This window comes from Denticeps clupeoides, chromosome 1 (genome assembly GCF_900700375.1).
Source record: "Denticeps clupeoides chromosome 1, fDenClu1.1, whole genome shotgun sequence".
NCBI lineage: Eukaryota > Metazoa > Chordata > Actinopteri > Clupeiformes > Denticipitidae > Denticeps > Denticeps clupeoides.
The window spans coordinates 22,140,470-22,158,943 of record NC_041707.1 but is presented as its reverse complement, the minus strand read 5'-3'; the positions used below and the strand labels follow the sequence as shown (position 1 = coordinate 22,158,943).

General features: G+C 41.3%; 1 protein-coding gene and 1 long non-coding RNA gene across 3 annotated transcripts in view; both read left to right on the top strand.

Moving 5' to 3' along the window:
* Positions 1-10,130: 10,130 nt before the first annotated feature.
* snx15 (sorting nexin 15) lies at positions 10,131-18,014 on the top strand. The gene is made up of 8 exons (XM_028986710.1): positions 10,131-10,315; positions 10,749-10,784; positions 11,328-11,448; positions 13,110-13,225; positions 14,023-14,332; positions 15,255-15,413; positions 17,235-17,441; positions 17,561-18,014. Exons 1-8 carry the CDS (start codon positions 10,217-10,219, stop codon positions 17,677-17,679), a joined length of 1,167 nt encoding a protein of 388 aa, XP_028842543.1. The 5' UTR covers positions 10,131-10,216; the 3' UTR covers positions 17,680-18,014.
* Positions 18,015-18,231: 217 nt separating this feature from the next.
* Positions 18,232-18,474, top strand: part of LOC114798116 (uncharacterized) — a 2,589-nt gene continuing 2,346 nt past the window's right edge. Inside the window, exon 1 of one of the 2 annotated variants that reach the window (XR_003751027.1) lies at positions 18,232-18,391. This is a non-coding gene — a long non-coding RNA (uncharacterized LOC114798116). The remainder of the gene's footprint in view (positions 18,392-18,474) is intronic. The other variant, XR_003751026.1, reaches the window with a different exon arrangement.

Genomic DNA, 18,474 nt, shown 5'->3' with positions numbered 1-18,474 from the left:
TCATAGTTTTAATAATTTATTTCCAAAATTAGGTCAAAGTTACTATTCCCAATTTCGACAAAAGTACACTTCACCCCCTCACTGGTCTTCTTGAATAAGCTGGAATTTCTCAAACAAATAAAAAGTCATCCGTCATGGTGTTCACACTGAACCGAGGGAGAAGTGAGAAAAACGGCAAGCGGATGGTAGAAGAGCATGCTGAACAGCACAGTGGAACTGAAAAGAACAACCAAATGTTGGAATTCCCTTCTCAGAATCCAAAGGTCAAGAAGAGACACGCCCGACACAACATGTGCCGACTGCAGTCATAATAATCTAAAGCGATACGGAAGTAGCTGCCACTTTTAACACAGAAATGTGCTTATAAACTAACCTCACTGCCTTTTGCTATAGGATGTTAGTCATAGTGCAGTATCACTAGTGTAGGTGGAATAATATGTAATTATACCTGATCTCTCAGAGTATGCATTTACTTTTCACAAAGAAGTGAAAAAATTGCATATGATAGTGACAAAGTCCGTCTATTTTTATGTCTACATGGTTCACCACAGCAGAAAACTCTCCCTTCAGTCATCCCACCCAGGTTTTGGGCCATCCTCCCTAAGGGTGAACAATACCAGGTGGGAGGGGAAAAGGAAAGTTCAATGCAACTGTGCTTTTCCCACAGTGCAGTAGGGAATTATGGGAGCCCATGCTCAGCAGGGGGGTTGAGGCCACCTCTAAAGCCTGTCTGATCCCACTTGTAGAACTTATTTTCAAAGGCCATGCAAGCAAAAAATAACATGAGGGGAAAAAAGCAGAAAAAACATCAAATCAAATAGAAAGGAGAGGTTAAGTCCACAGCCTTTCTGAAGTTTGGTTTCATGTTATTGTTTTACATACCTTGCCGTACAATTGTCTGCTGCCTTGGAGGATGTGCTTAACGTCTCTTCTAGAACTGTGTGGTTCAGTGAGTACAGCTGATTCGTCCAGGAGACGGCTCTGCTGTCTCATGTCCAGCGGGGTTTGTTTTTTCAGCTTGCTCTGAAGGCCAGATGTGTTTTATCCCATCAGAAGAGAAAGATAAAGATCACAGCAGCCCCAGCGGGACACTTCCCAAGGAAGTTTTATACAATCTGTACAGTGCAACTGCAATGCGTACATGTACACAATTCTTCATTTAAATGTACATGCTCAACTGTTTAACAGGAGAGAGTTTCACTACAAACTTTCACTATCTCACTTTTGGACTCTTATCTCATGACAGCGCCTGTCCCCACCCAGGCTTTCTGCACTCTCAATTACTATATGAACATTGCTCGACCAGCATGTACTCCGCCCTTCTAGCCACAGCTCTCTTACGTTGCCACCACCTTTCAAAATTGCTTTCAGACCTCTGTACTGGAGCACTGTAGTAAATAGACAAAAGCCCTGATTTGTTTCCCCCCCCAGGCCCTCTCACTGCCCCTTTTTCTCAGAAGAAGAACAATGTTAGAGTGTTTCACCGCGTGACAGGGCACAGAATGTTGGCCCCTGCGGCGACTCTTGTGAGGAGAATTTCAAACAGTCCCAGGGCACCGGGGTCGGTGGGATTACAATTAGTGCACCCTCGGTCTAAAGTCTGGTTTTAGGAAAGGGCTCTGTACGGGTTAAAGTTAAATCCTGTTTTTGTCACAAGCATAAATAAAAAACAGGAATGTTTTTAATAAAAGTGGGTTATTCGTCAGGTATTTAGTACTTGAAGAAAGTTAAGTCATTCTTTACACATATAGTCACCTTTGGGCGTTTTTTCTTGTGCTTTGCTGGCTTGGTTGCAAATGAACTCTATAGTGTCTCTTTGTTTTCTTTTTTGTTTGTTGGCAAATAGAGGTTATTTAAATTTCGGTTCCTCATTCGCATCACTGTATTTATGGAAAGGCTCTAATGTCACAGGACGGAAGCGGCGGTAGAAAGAAAGACAGCATTGAAGTTTCAGTTCTTCTTCTGGGCTCCCTTATAGCTCCTTTTCAGCGCATTCTAAGAATTCTAAGACGAAGAAAAAATGCTTCATGTAATGTTCCTAAGTGGGCCAACCTTCCTCCCCTCCTATCCTTCCCAGGTTCTACAGGGGCACCATAGAGCCTTTTGACCAGCTGCATCTGAGTCGGCGATCTCAGCGGTCCAGATACAATGGACTGTTGAAGGGGCTGCCAAGATCATTGAATTCTGTTCGTGTTACAAAAAAACTACTACACTAGTCACTTTAATGTTTTAAATTGTAAATTGGAACCATTTTTTCCATCATGGTTACCATTATTTAACCATGATTGCAAAACATTTTATTGCTACAAAATTGCGCATATTATATTTATTACTTTATTGCACAGATATTGTTCTGAACATTGCTGCCGCAGATCACTATGCGTACAAGTACTATATGTATCTGCATAGATAGTCTATTTTATTACTGCACATTCTTTTCAAATAAATCCGGTTTTAACCAGTTTTTATTTCTTCTGGTTTTGTATTCAGCCCTGTGCTCATAATTTTCCTTCAACAATGCATCTGCACTGATTGAAAAACAATAAAGTGATCTGAATCTGAGTCTGTGCATCCAAACTTTTCACTGGTGGTGTAGATTCAATGACAAAATACAACAGCTATGGTTTTATACTTTGTAGGATCACCAAAAAAATATTGTTTATGATGATATAGAGGACAAACATTTGGGATGGGATGTGCTGTGGTACACTTGGTAACACAGTTGGTTTACACTCTTGTTTTTTAATTAAAAAATACATAAAATTGCAATCAGTTACTGTGTTATAAAATGTCATAACCACCGCTGTTACTTATCAACGTTAACTTGTGATCTCCAGGAGTTTGTGTTTTGCTTTCTTTTCCTGCAGATGGGGATAGAAGCAGATCCAATTATTTAATTCACCAAGAATTAAATCACTAAGAAGTGAAATTTGAAGCGGGACAATTTGTCGTAATGTTAAAGACACATTAATGTGGTTATATATGTGCAGTGTTGGATTATTTACTCCACTTTCTACACAAAAGTAAAAGTACTTTACTAAAAGTAAAGTAAAATGTTGTCTTGTAATTATAAAGAGTAATAATGCAACTAGTACAAGCAAGTGGACTTGTAACCAAGAGATTGTGGGTTCAAATCCTGAACAAGTTGCTACTGAGGCAGAGATGAGTCGCACTTAAGTTGCACAAACAATGACTTGTGACTTGACTTTAGACTTGGATGTTCATTTCTTGAAATTATTTACAGTGGGGCAAAAAACGTCAGCCACCGATTGTGCAAGTTCTCCCACTTAAAAAGATGAGAGAGGCCTGTAATTTTCATCATAGGTATACCTCAACTATGAGAGACAAAATGAGAAACAAAATCCAGAAATCACATCCTCTGATTTTTTAAGAATTTTTTTGCAAATTATGGTGGAAATAAGTGGTCACTAACAAAAGTTCATCTCAATACTTTGTTATATACTCTTTGTTGGCAATGATGGAGGTCAAACGTTTTCTGTAAGTCTTCACAAGGTTTTCACACACTGTTGTTGGTTTTTTGGCCCATTCTTCCATGCAGATCTCCTCTAGAGCAGTGATGTTTTGGGGCTGTCGCTGGGTAACACGGACTTTCAACTCCCTCCAAAGAGTTTCTATAGGGTTGAGATCTGGAGACTGACTAGGCCACTCCAGAACCTTGAAATGCTTCTTACGAAGCCACTCCTTTGTTGCCCAGGCGGTGTGTTTGGGATCATTGTCATGCTGCAAGATCCAGCCACGTTTCATCTTCAATGCCCTTGCTGACGGAAGGAGGTTTTCACTCAAAATCTCACGATACTTGGTCCCATTCATTTTTTCCTTTACACGGATCAGTCATCCGGGTCCCTATGCAGAAAAACACCCCAAAGCATGATGTTTCCACCCCCATACTTCACAGTAGGTATGGTGTTCTTTGGATGCAAATCAGCATTCTTTCTCCTCCAAACACGACAAGTAGAGTTTTTACCGAAAAGTTCTATTTTGTTTTCATCGGACCATATGACATTCTCCCAATCCTCTTCTGGATCATCCAGATGCTCTCTAGCAAACTTCAGATGGGCCCGGACATGTACTGGCTTAAGCAAGGAAACACAGGGGAACACAAGGACTTGAGACCTGACTTGGACTTTTGAACATCTTTGCGCTGAGGTCCCCTTAAGCAAAGCACTGTACCCACACACTGCTCCACGGACACCTGTCATGGCTGCCACTTCTCACCAAGGATGATGGTTAAATGCACATTTCGTTGTGATGTGCTTGCTGTGTCTCACATTGACAAAAACAATCACTTTCAGATTTAAATTTTCAAATATTAAAAAGATAATGTCACGATCCGGTCCGAAAAGGGGTTACTCTTTCAGTTTCATTGTTGTCATGTAGTTTCATTGTTGTCATGTGAAATGTTCCCTAATCGTTTTCACCTGTGTCAAATGTATAAAGCTGCCCTGTTTCTGTTCGCTGTCAGGTCTTTAACGTTACGTTCCATGTTCACTAATGTCAACGTCTTGGATGTCTCCCCTGTCTTGTGATTCACCATTAAACCCCAGTTTCGTGATGTCAGGTGAAAGCGTCCTTCATTCTTTGTTCCTCATCACTCCTCGTCCTCCTCTCCGTTCACCCGCCGCGTCATGCCCGCATGGACGTGACAGAAAGACCTGACCCACATTTGGACGCCACCTGACGCAGCCCCGCTGAGATCGGAGGAGCTGCGACTCGCTGGTAGGACGCCGCCAGCTTCCTTGTCCCTGGCCTTCCATGGCTTCTTGTCCTGCAGGGTCCCGACCAAGGTTATTATAGTTAACGAAAACGAACTATAAAACTAAAACTAGAATTGAAAAAGCATTTTCGTTAACTGAAATAAAGAGTTAAAAAAAAACGAAAACTAACTGAAACTGTTTTGTGTGTATACAAAACGAACTTAAACGAACTAATATTATAGCAAAAACGTCCTTCGTTTTCGTCTATGTAATAAGCCTTTTGGGTTGAATTAAAATCTATTTACTTCACGCTGCCAGTTTTAAGCCAGGTTTTTGACCATTATGGTAACACGTGGTCTGTGACGTCACGTGCCCATAGTCTGTCCGTGACGGCTAGCGTGATGGCTGCAGCGAAAGTCGGAAGAAAGTCGGAAGAAAGTCCTATTTGGGATTTCTTTGATTATGACAGTGGCAAAAATAAAAGTAAGTGCCTTGTTGTAGAAGCAGGTGATACAATATGTGGAATACTTCTCAAGGGGAAAAACCCCACGAATCTGAAAGTCCATTTGAAAAGCTCACACAAAAAGGCGAACCAAGAGTACCTGAACAAGCTAGCCTCTCGCCCGCCCTCCCCCGAAAGAGAAGCGGTAGCCAGGCCAGGTAACATGGGAAAGGAACGTGATACTACAGCATCCATAATGGACTGCTTCCACCGCCGACCAAGTAGCTGCTGGCTAGTAAATACGCAGGAACACCACAAATGAGAAGAAGCATTGGTAAATATGTTTATTAAGACTGGAATGTCTACATGACTGTGTGACTCGATTACCTTCAAAAAGTTCACCACTTCACTCGAACCAAAATTAAAAACACCCGGAGCTGCAAGAGTCAATAACCTTATCGGAGCTAAGATGGATAAGGCTATTCTGGTGATTTTGATTCATGCACCTGACAAATATCCTAATTTACAAAAAAAAAAAAATTAAACTAAACACTGTAACTAATAAAAACTAAAACTAAGCAATTTCAAAATATCAAAACTAATAAAAACTAGTAAATCTGCCTGTAAAAACTAATTAAAACTAACTGAATTTGAAAAAAAAAAAATCTAAACGAAATAAAAACTAAAACTAATGAAAAATCCAAAACTATTATAACTGTGGTGCCGTCCCGTGTCTGGCGGCGTTGAAGGTGAGAAGCGGCCATTCAGCGGGGCGAGCCGGAGACTGACAGGGAGCGGCGGACGCATGCGGACGAGGTGCCAGTACCACACTGACCCGAAGCCATCTGCGCTGGAGAACCGCCGCTCGTCCATCTGGAATACCGGACCACTCATTCATTCAGTCATTTATCATTGCTCTCTGTTCATCTCATCCTTTCTATCCTTGTTCACGTGAATCAATTCCACTCGATTCCTCTTGTCCACTCGAACCATTCAGACTCTGTGTTTGGACTTTCCTCCCTCCTTCATGGACTGCTTCGTCTGGCCCGCCAGGGGTCGTGCCATAGGAGGGGGGATTCTGTCACGATCCGGTCTGAAAAGGGGTTACATTGTTGTTTCATTGTTGTCAAGTGAAATGTTCCCTAATCATTCTCACCTGTGTCAAATGTATAAAGCTTCCCTGTTCGTTTCTGTTCGCTGTCAGGTCTTTAACGTTATGTTCCATGTTCACTAATGCCAACGTCTCGGATGTCTCCCCTGTCCTGTGTTCCACCATTAAAGCCCAGTTTCGTGATGTCAGGTGAAAGCGTCCTTCATTCCTCGTCACTCTTCGTCCTCTTCTCCGTGCACCCGCCCCGTCATGCCCGCATGGACGTGACCGATAATTGTTCTAATGCCAGTACCTAGTATGATGCACTGTGTGGTCTCTGCAGCTGCACACCCTGCACGCACCCGGTCACAAAGACTCTACCAAACTCTTCCACGTCTGCCGATATCATGTTCGCAGGCCACATCCGGAATTTAATAAATGTGAGCTGTTCTGTGCTGTGCAAGTGGGCCCTAAGCTTCCCCCACTGCCCTCTGGCATTAAATCTAGCCTCCAAGCAATGTGTGAGCATAGCAAGATAAATGTGCATTTGAACACCCAGCAAAGTAATATGTAAGTGTAGATATTTGTAATATGTACATGAGATATAGTAATATAGATATTTGTAATCTGTAATATGTAATAAAGTAAAAGGTCCCAATTATTAATTCTACTTGAATAAAGTACAGATACCTTAAAATATATTTAAGAACACATATAATGTCAGATTACTGCCATCCTGCAGAGAAAAAAAAAACATCACACTGCAGAGATGCTTCTGTACAATAAAATTCATGACTGATTATAACATTTTCAGTACAACATTTTTTGTTTTATCTTTTAGGTTACTCCTAACAATTTGTTATTTATATATTTACTTTCTGAAGGCTTTCATCAAGAGCCTGCAATGACTGTCAACACATCAGAAAGTTCCATTGGTGTCTGCATATGTGTTTGGTTTGGCGGTTGCAGTGGATTTGTTTCAGTGTCATTACCATGATTTAAAAATGACTGCAGTCAAGCAGCAGAAGCTGCGACATTTGGTCATCATTATAATAGCAAACACACTATAGTGTGCATACACACACACCGAAATGAATCAATGTGTGAGTACAAATATATAATAGGAGGGAGTACTATATAGAACGGAGTGGAAATACTTGTAAGTGGAAGTAGAATGTACCCACGTGCCCACGTGCTCACTTCACTTTCACTTACAAATCGCATTGTCGACTGCAAAGACAACATGAATACAACTGAATTCATAGTTGGGGGTCCTAGTGAACCGGAATTGATCTCTTCATCGATGGTAACTTGAAAGCACGTTGTAAGTCGCTCTGGATAAGTGCCTTAAATGTAAATGTAAATGTAAATGAGGGGTGTTGGTTAGTCTTGAGCTGGGTACTAACCCAGGGGTTGTAATTCTGTAATGCAAGTCTGCGCCGCACCAGCTAAATGAAGGACTGAAATGCCAAGGAGGCGTCCAATGCTTTCATTTCATTAATTTTTTTGGATTTGGCAAATTTCACAGAGATTCAAATAGTCACATTGAAGGGAGGTCACACGGGACAAGTGCACGACTTGAAGGGAACTACATTAACTGTAAACACCACATAAACTGACTCGAGAGCCAACAATAAATATGGCGGTTGTGTATTCATGGGTTAAAACATAAACATACAAATGTTGTACATTACAACATGATGACAGACCAAACACATCATCATGATGCCTAGAGGTGCCAGTATGTCACAAAAAATAGTTTAACCAGAAATAAATTATTGATTTTATTTAATACATTAACCTGTTAAGAGCTAGTGCTACTGGGAAAAAAAACCTTGTTTGAAATAGCATACCCTAAATAAACTGAAAATATCTCAGCAACTGTAGGGCCTATTTTATACTCTAATTTTACAACATTATAAAACTAAGACATCTGAAATTACTGCAAATGTGTAGTAATGAGCATACATGTTACTGAGTCTGAGGAAATGGAAAAATCTGATGTCCACCTACAAAAAGTAGACAGTTATTCTGAAAGGAACTTTAGAGAATATTGTGTCACGAGCAGGGGACAGAGGAACCAAGCATGAGTATAGTGAAACAAACTGAAATGTATTCACACACGGGAAGCGGAAAACAGAAGGGACTGAGGTCCCAAATCAGAGTTTACATATAGGTGCACATCAGTTGAACAGCAGAGACAATAACAGAACACAGTCCTTTTATACACTGGGGATAAACAAAGAAGTGCATGTGGCTGGTTGGGGCTGACAGGTGCAGGGGATCATGATGGGACAAGACTCTGGTGTAGACACAGAGAATCAGTGAACTGGATGTGACAGTTCCCACTACCCAAAGGGAAGCAGGACTGCAGCCAAAGAACCACTATCAGCTGGTGTGTCAAGGTCTGGAGAGCACGAGCCAGGCACCAGATCACCAGACACCTCTCCTGTATGTAGACATGAAGGAGGGAGTGAGACAGGCACACACAGAGGCTGACAGAGAAAAAGGGGTCATCCGGTGTTGATACAGGGAACCGACTGAACAGCAGGAGGCAGGGACATGTGAGCCGGCATTGCAGCATCCCATCCTCTGGAAACCGGTGCCAGCGCAGATCACCGGATGTCGACCTGTTCCATCAGCTGTGAGGGCTGTGGTTCGGGTCAGATCCGCAGACTCACTCGCTGGTTCCATTGTAGGGCTGTTCATTCTGTCCAAAACGGGAAACAGAGGAACCAAGTGTGGCTAAAGTGAAACAAACTATTAGCACATGGGAAACAGAAAACAGAAGGGATCAACTTATCAAACTATAAAGAACAAGTACCCACATTTTGCCACAGCCATTATTATGCATCTGAGAGGGCTTCCCAATCATTCTCATATGAGTTCATGTATCAGTGCTCACTTTAACAACCGGAAGAATGAACGAAGGTGATGGGTTAAAAATGCAGAGGACACGTCATTGTGTGCTGTGCCGCAGTGTTTCACAATGACAATCACGTAACTTTAATATTGAGTGAGTGAGAACCTCAGTTAACTGAAATTGATTAACTGAAGGCAACAGGGGATCAACAAGAACTGGAGTTAAAGCAGGAACATTTACGCTTCATACATCTGGGAACTGGATAACCAGGTGGACATAATTCAGAAAGGAGACAAGCCTGTAAATGGCGCCACCTGGTGGGCTGGTGGCACCATGGCGCTAAATTAGACTTACTTTATAAAATTAAGACTATGGCCCGCTTCTCAGTTTGAAATGAAGTTACATTAAAAACATTTTTTGTGTGGCAAGCAACGTCAGTGACGACAAGTTACCAAGTTAGGATAAAGCAACCCTCAGATCATCAGCTGTGACTTTTGTACATTAATTTGTGGTCATTTGTATTGTAGCGTTGGCAGCCAATAGGGCTGACCTAATTAGCATAAGGGCCGCCTCTGGGGTTAGTGAGGCAAACGTTGTACCCACCATTAGGGTGAGTGTTGGGGGATTGCCTGGTAGTTGGGAGTAACTGGGGCAGGCGGGGGGCGTGCAATGATCTTGGATGAATGTCTCACCTCTTGTGCTGTTATCTTGTTCAATAGGAGCTAGTTAATAATAGGCTTCTCTGAGCTTCTCCACTGTGTCAAACGTCTTTTCTCTCCCCATCACCTTACCCCAGTACATGACAAAATAAGGTGTTTATCTCCAACTGTTCCTTGCTAGCAATCTGGAAACTTCATTCTTGTAACCGAGCCTCCCCTGTGTTTCACAGCACCGTGGTTGCGTTTTCTTCGAAACCTTCATTTTAAAAGGCTCCTCTGGTGGAGGGGAGTGCGCTTTGACGTGATCAGCAACATTCGTCTCGGGAGGCGTGGTTACGTTCCGTCTGCGCATGCGCCGGTCCCTAACCAGGAAGTAACCGGATTAAATCCCGAACACGCTAAACACCGACATTACCTCAACCAGGTTACGCTACAGATCGTTTGCCAATGTCTCGGAAGACAAAGGAGGAGTACCACCGCTTCTTTTCCGTGACAGATCCACGCACACATGAAAAAGGACACACGGAGTACAAAGTTACGGCGAGGGTGAGTGTCAGGCTCCAATATGAGTCCTAATGAAATGTCTCGATTAAATGACATTATGCTCATTACTGTCTACATTCTATGTTTAAAAACCGGAAAGCACATGGCTACTTTATTAATTACTGTTGTGACCTTTATTATGTCACACCACAGAGCTACATATAGAACATGGTACAGTTTTTAGTTTTTAAAATGACCGTATTTCTTTACTGTTTAGTAGGATACGAATGGTGTGCGTTTTTGTTGAATAGGGTAGAAATGACTCCATTCAATTGAAAGCCTTTGTGTTGCCTTCCTTGCTTCACTGATCTCGTGATTAAGTGCATGATCCACACAATTCCCATGACTTCTTTGTGGCTTTAAACCCCCCGTTTTCCGAAGGATCTCTGGGTTTCAGCAAGTGTTTGCTTTTTAATCTTTAGCTTTTTTTCCTCAGTTTGTGTCCAAAAAAAGGCCCGAGGACGTTAAAGAGGTGAGTATAGGAACTGTTTATGTGTTTGGCATGTAAACCATTCCTTTTGTTTATAAATCTTAGATGTTAATATGACCATGTATATAATTGCTTAACTGTCTGCTCATCCATCTTTCCTGCATCCTAATCCTCCAGACCGAGTTTTGGTCCATCTTATGAAGGACACTCACTTTACATACAGTGCAGGTCAAAAGTTTGGATACACATTCTCATTTATTGTGTTTTCTTTATTTTCATGACCATTTACATTGGTAGATTCTCACTGAAGGCATCAAAATTATGAATGAATGGAGTTATGTACTTAACAACAAAAGGTGAAATAACTGGAGACATGTTTTATATTCTAGTCTGCTTAGCACACTCTTGGCATTCTCTCGATGAGTTAAGTACATAACTCCACATGTGTTCATTCATAGTTTTAATGCCTTCAGTGAGAGTCTACCAAGGCAAATGGTCATGAAAATAAAGAAAACTCATTGAATGAGAAGGTGTCCAAACTTTTGGCCTGTACTGTACATACTCTCACAGTTTTCTCTTTGACAGGTGGTGGTGTGGCGGAGGTATTCTGAACTGAAGAAACTGCATAGTGAATTGGCCTACACGCACAGGAACCTCTTTAGGCGTCAGGAGGAGTTTCCCCCTTTCCCACCAGCACAGCTTTTTGGTACTTGAAACACTCTTGACACTCTACTTCTGACACCCTGTTTCTGGTTACATACTTGTATATGTATTGATGTGTACAGTTGTGGCCAAAAGTTGAGAATGACATACTGGTTTTGTCGTTTCTGTTTTTATTCTGGCAATTTGCATATACTCTACAATGTTATGAAGAGTGATCAGATGAATTTCAAAGTTCCTCTTTGCCATGAAAATGAACTTAATCCCCAAAAACCATTTCCACTGAATTTTAGCCCTGCCTCAAAAGGACCTTCTGCGACCTCTCCATAACACAAGTCAGAGTGTTGATGATCACAAGGCTGCAGATCATTCTGTCATGCTGATTTAGTTACAATAGCAGACTGCTCTAAAAGGAGAGTGATGCTTGAAATTATTTTTCTTCCTCTGTTAACCATGGGTCGCTTCCAGGGTCGGTCCTCATGTGTGCCTGTTTTGTTGTAGCGCTACATGGTTTTTGCAACTCCACTTGGGGACTATTTGTTTTTGCAATTTTCTGGACTGACTGACGTTCATTTCTTAAAGTAATGATGGCCACTCGTTTTTCTTTATTTAGCTGGTTGGTTCCTGCCATAATATGAATTTTAACATTTGTCCAATAGGGTTGTCGGCTGTGTAGTAACCTGACCTCTGCACAACACAACTGATGGTCCCAACCCCATTAATAAAGCAAGAAATTCCACAAATTAACCCTGATAAGTCACACCTGTGAAGTGACGACCTCTTGAAGCTCATCGAGAGAATGCCAAGAATGTGCAAAGTAGTAATCAGAGCAAAGGGCGGCTATTTTGAAGAAACTAGAATATAAAACATGTTTTCAGTTATTTCACCTTTTTTTTTTTTTTTGTTAGGTACATAACTCCACATGTGTTCATTCATAGTTTTGATGCCTTCAGTGAGAGTGTGTCCATTTTGGTCTGTACTTTATGATTGTCCAGAGAAGAAAAGGTGAGCACTACCATCAGTCCTCTATTGCACCAGCAGCAAAGCATCCTGAGACAATTCATGTGTGGGGCTGCTTCTCATCCAAGGCAGTGGGCTCACTCATAATTTTGCCTTAGAACACAAGCCATGAATAAAGAATGGTACCAAAACATCCTTCGACAGCAACTTCTCCCAACCATCCAAGAGCAGTTTCCATCATGATGGAGCACCGTGCCATAAAGTCAAAGTGAGAACTAAAGGGAACAAAACATTGACATTTTGAGTCCATGGCCAGGAAGCTCCATATTGCTGTCCTACAATAACCCAATTGAGATCTTTTGGTCAATCCTCAAGAGGTGGGTGGACAAACAAAAACCCACAAATTCTGACAAACTCCCAAGCACTGATTATGAAGGAATGGGTTGGGGGAATAAAGGGCTAACATTGCAAATATCGACTCTCTGCATAAACTTGATGTAATTGTCAGTAAAAGCCTTTGAAACGTATAAAATGCTTCAATACAACACAGAAACAACTGAACAAAAAGGCAGCAGCAGCAGATTTGTGTCATTCTCAAAACATTTGGCTATAACTGTAGATGCGCAGCATTAGCACTGAGCTGCAGCTCTGTCCTTCTGAAAGGCTGTGGAGGTCTTGAGGAGGAGTTTGAGTAAACGTGCTTCACTTACACTCACTCACCCTCTGTCATTCTGACTTCTCGCTCAGGAAGGTTTGATGAAGCGGTCATTGAGGAGAGAAGGAAGGCTTCAGAGATCATGTTTGACTTCACCACCAACATCCCTGCACTGTACAACAGTCCCCAGCTAAAAGAATTCTTCCAGGTGAGAAGTACACACACACACCAGAAATGGATATGTCAAAAAAGTTTTCTCAGGGCTTTTCCATTGTTAAGAAGACACTATATATTATCTTAAGATTATCTTTCCATTCTTATTTTTCAATAAATCATGAATAACACAGGAATCACATTACCATAGTGTCAGTGAACATAAAACTTTTAATTTAGTGCAATCCCATATGCAAAAGAGGTCACTCTATATGGAATGCTAGAAGCTGTATATGGGATATACAGAACAGCATGTACTGTCTATGGAATTGTAGACCCCATGGGATGATTGCATAGGGCAGTGGTAGCCTGACTGTAATTGAAGTGGCACCTGTAATCAGGTAAAAAATTTGTCAACCTGCTAGATGGCACTGTGGTACCCTTCAGCAAAAATAAGAAGAAAGTGAAATGATTGAAACACTGCAGCACGGCATGAAATATCCTCTGCATTTGCCATGACAGTTGCCCGGGGAGGAGTGTGTGGGGACGGTGCTTTGCTGAGTGGCACTTTAGTGGCACCTTGACGTCTTGGGATTAGATTATATTACTTTAGGATTATGAGTACACTTCCTTATCCACTAGGCCAAGCCCTGCCCAGCAAGGTACAATCTCCATACATTGCTCCATTGCTTATGGCTGCCCACTTCTCCTACCAAAATGAGTTAAATGCAGAATTCACATTTGGTTGTGTGCACTGTGTGTTTTATTCTGCTGTTTTTCACCATGATACTTTTCATCTCAATAGTACACACTGTTATGAAGACTGTTTGACCTAGACCACTTTACTCTCAGGGAGGAGAGGTGACTAGACCTCTGGACCCATGTCCTGTTTCCACCAGCCTGCCTCCCCCTCTGATCCCACTGCCTGAGCGAATCTCAGAGTTACTTGCTGAAGAGGAAGAAGGGAAGGAAGCTCCAATCCAGCCTCAAGAGCTGGACTCTGTACTGGGTCCAGAAGTAGGAAAGCCTGAGGTTGCGCTAGAGGCCTACACAGAAGATGGGAACAGTCCTGTGCAAATTGTAACCACAGATGAAGAGGTTATTCCTGTGTTAGGAACAGATGAAAACCAACAGCTCCAGAGCCCAGAGAAGCACACCAGAGGTGAGAAGTAAAAAGTTATCAAACCTTATTAGAAACCTGACTCTTACAATTTATTTTTTACATTATTATTAAATATGACATTGGTGAACAATTAGATTTTTTTGCCAGACTGTCTTAATTTTAGTTATCCTAGTCTTTGTATCAAGCTGTCATTTTCATCTTTATTAGTCTTTGTCATGTCCAGACTTATTTTATTCTAGTCAAGTTTCAGTTGACAAAAAATCTGAGCATTTTATAAAAAAAATTTTATACAATTTTATTTAACCCAGTCAATATAGTACAAGTACTTAGTAGATCAGACAGAAACATGGTTATCTTATTATTATATTATTGTTACCTTATAGACTTATAGAATACACTATATCCATTCCAGACAAGGAAGACACTCTGATTTGTTCCATTTTTTTTCGACCACACATTCATTTGTTAAGATTCATTGTTAAAAATGTTCATCTTCATTGTGCAACAATATGTCATCTGTGTGATCTAATGGGAGATACAGGAAACAGAAAAATCGTGACATAATAACACGATTAAACAAGAGGAAATAACATCTTGTCTCATTTTCATCAACCAAAATGACATTAGTCTTGTTTTTAATCTTGTGAACCATTGGTCACCTTGTTTTTACTGGTCAATAATATTACATTGTCTATGTTGTTATAGTTATCATCACATGACTAGCATTTACCTCTCGTCTTGTCCTAATCATGTCAAAAAGGTTTGTTGATGAAGATATTTCGTCATAAATTTAAACACTATTATGAAATCACTGAAACACCTTAACATGTAATTCATACCATTACCTAAGTAGTTTACAGTAATGTTGAGGAGTGATTGGCTATTTTACTAGACAAGAATTGTTGAAGCTTGTGGGAGGAGTGGGGGAAAATTTTAAATGTAATTTTCTCCTCCCTTTTAGCGGCCTCTCCCCAGTCTGCATCTCCTACCACTGATCAATCGGAAGGACAGGAGGAATTTGACTCACTCTTTGACTCTGTTGCCAGAGGGCCTGCAGATGGTGTGCCACCCGCACTCTCAAATATGGACCTGGCAATGTTTGACCCCTGTGCTAAAGAAGGTATGAGCCTTTATGTGCCTCACATCCATAACAAAGTCAGGTCTATGGAGTACATTAGTGGTGGCCTTCTGGATAAGGAAGACGACCAATGTGCCACTAAGGCACTGTCCCCACCCACTGCTCCCTGTGCACCTTTCATGGCTGCCCACTGCTCACAAATGTTGATTGGATAAATACAGAGGAGTGTGCACCATATGCTGCACTAAAGTGACAAAGAGAGTGTGTTTAAACATAAACATATTAAACACTGAAATAAACAGGACAGTAGGCAATTTCAGTTTGAATGAAATCATTCTTGACATTAAATAAATAGGAAAGGCCATAAAAAAAGACATTAGGCACTATGGCATAACAGCTTGACTGGGACTAATATTTTTATCAATAATTTTGCTCTTTTTCTGCTTTTGATTTATAGATAACTATGCTTCAGCTGTAGACCAGTAAACAATGTGCTTATTCGCAAGGCCAACCACTGAGGCCATGAACACCTCCACCTCCACGCTTCCAAAAGTTACAGCATTTTTGCTGTTTGTGCATTTCAATCAGTCCTGTAGAGCTGAAATGGTTTTGGGTTCTCGCCACAAATATAGAACATGTGAACTCTTTACAGAGGTAGGATCTGCTACCACCGCAGGTACTGAGCTGTGTCCTGTAGTCGTGGTGGCCTCATAGGAAATGTATATATCATTATTATTATTATTATTACTTCTACTCAATAGGCTTTGCTACATAGGTAAATTTATGTGGTCCTGTTCTTTTCATATTAAGACATATTAATACAAACTAGTTTTGAGAAACACTTTTTGTTTCCTTTGTGGAGCCACTCAATTATCACTTTGGCCTTATGGTACGGTGCTCCATCATGCTGGAAAAGCCATTGTTCTTCACCAAACTGTTCTTGGACGTTTAGGAGAAGTTGCTGTCGGAGGATGTTTTGGTACCATTCTTTATTCATGGCTGAGTTCTTAGGCAAAGTTGTGAGTGAGCCGACTCTTTTGGATGAGAAGCAGCTCCACACATGAATGGTCTCAGGATGCTTTACTGTTGGCACGAGACAGGACTGATGGTAACGCTCACCTTGGTGGTCGCGCATCATATTTCCAGATGCTCCAAACAATCGGAAAGGTGCTTCATCAGAGGACCCCAGTCCTCAACAGTCCAATTCTGTGCTTTTTGCAGAATATCAGTCTGTCCTTGAAGTTTGTCTTTGAGAGATGTAGCTTCTTTGCTGCCCTTCTTGACACCAGGCCATCATCCAAACGTCTTCATCTCACTGCAGATGCACTCAAACCTGCCTAATGCCATTCCTGAGCAAGCTCTGCACTGATGACTACACATGTTTCCGTGCAGGTAACCATGGTTAACTGAGGAAGAACAATGATTTCAAGCATCACCCTCCTTTTAAAGCATCCAGTCTGCTTTTCTAATTCAGCATGACCGAATGATCTTGTGCTGGTCAACGTGCTCACTTGTTGTTAACGAAAGGATCCCTGAAATGCTCTTAGCAGGTCCTTTTTATTGCTGGGCTGCAGTTCATTTTCACAGCAAAGAGGAACTTTGCAGTTCATCTGATCACTTTTCGTAACATTCTGGACTATATGCAAATTGCAATAATAAAAACGGGGGGGGGGAGTTGCCACACACATTATTCTTGCTCACTGTATTTTACTCAATAGACCTATGCATTAATTGATAAAATATCACAAGGGATGGAATTAAAACCGTCATTTTAGACGGTTTTATGGTTCTTGTCCATTTGTACACCATTCTTTATTTGTGCACTTATACAGTTTTCCAGGCAAATGTCTCTTTCTATCACAGAGCACCCTGATTGCATCCAGAAGAACTCAGAGCTGCTCTCTCTGGCCGTGACCAATGAAAGCAGTGATGCAGGTGGAGAGGCAGCATACCTGACACAAGTGACCAATGAGCTAAATGCTGCCATGGAGAAGGAGAAAGCGGGGGATTACAGTGCAGCCATCCTGCAGTACCGGACTGCGGTAGATATTCTGATCAGAGGAGTGCAAGGTGAGAAACAAAAGTGAAAATGGAATGCGCAATTGTGTGGCTGCACAATTTATTTATGATTGGTTGTAATTAAGTAGTAATTAAATTTGAAAACTGTTCTCTCTCTTCTGCACAAACAGGTGACCCTGACCCTCACCGGAGAGACTCGGTGAAGAGAAGAACAGCTCAGTACCTGCAGCATGTTGAGAATCTGCTGAGAGTCACTGAGCACACACAGAGTCAGGCTGAGAAAACATAACACAGCTAAAACATTCACAGGTAATAGGACAAAAGGACTCACACACTCTGACCTTACTCGCACGTTCGGTGGCAAAGCACAACTCTCTACTCTGATTCCCAAATGTACATGAAAACAACATGCATATACTGCAGGTTGAAGTGCATATTTATTACACACTAAGATGTAGGCACCAACACTCCTATAAACATACAAAACATAAAGCATTCAAACACAGTACACCACGAAGAATTAGTGTACTACATTATCCATATAAGAACATCATACACACACAATATCTCTTCTAAATGCCTTGAGGAAGAGAATACTGACTCGCTCTTATCAAATTTTTGGTCTCTCGATACTGTATTTAATTTGTCAGATAGTATTATAATAATTTTATTGTTTCCATTGTACTATATGAATTTTTTTTATGTATATATATATAAATAAGAATTTGGAAATCAGACTGTGTGTTTTGTCATGATTCACCGTCACCACTTGGTGTCTCTGTGGAACACTAGACAGGCTTTTTTTTTTTTTTTTAATGCCTGTCTACGGTAGCCATGGCGATCGTGACTCCAACAGTGAATAAAACCCCAGCTTCACTGAGACCAATGCAAAGGGGAGGCCTCCTGGGCCACTTTTCTGCACCAGAGGGAGCGAGCGGATGAGTGATGGAGGGCGGGAGAGCAGAGATAACGGGGTAGGCAGACGTGGGGAAAATAAAGAGGTGATTATGGGATAAACGTGGATGATCTCTTCATTGTCCATGATATTTTCTTTTTTCGGTTTCCACTGTTTTGCATCTCACCA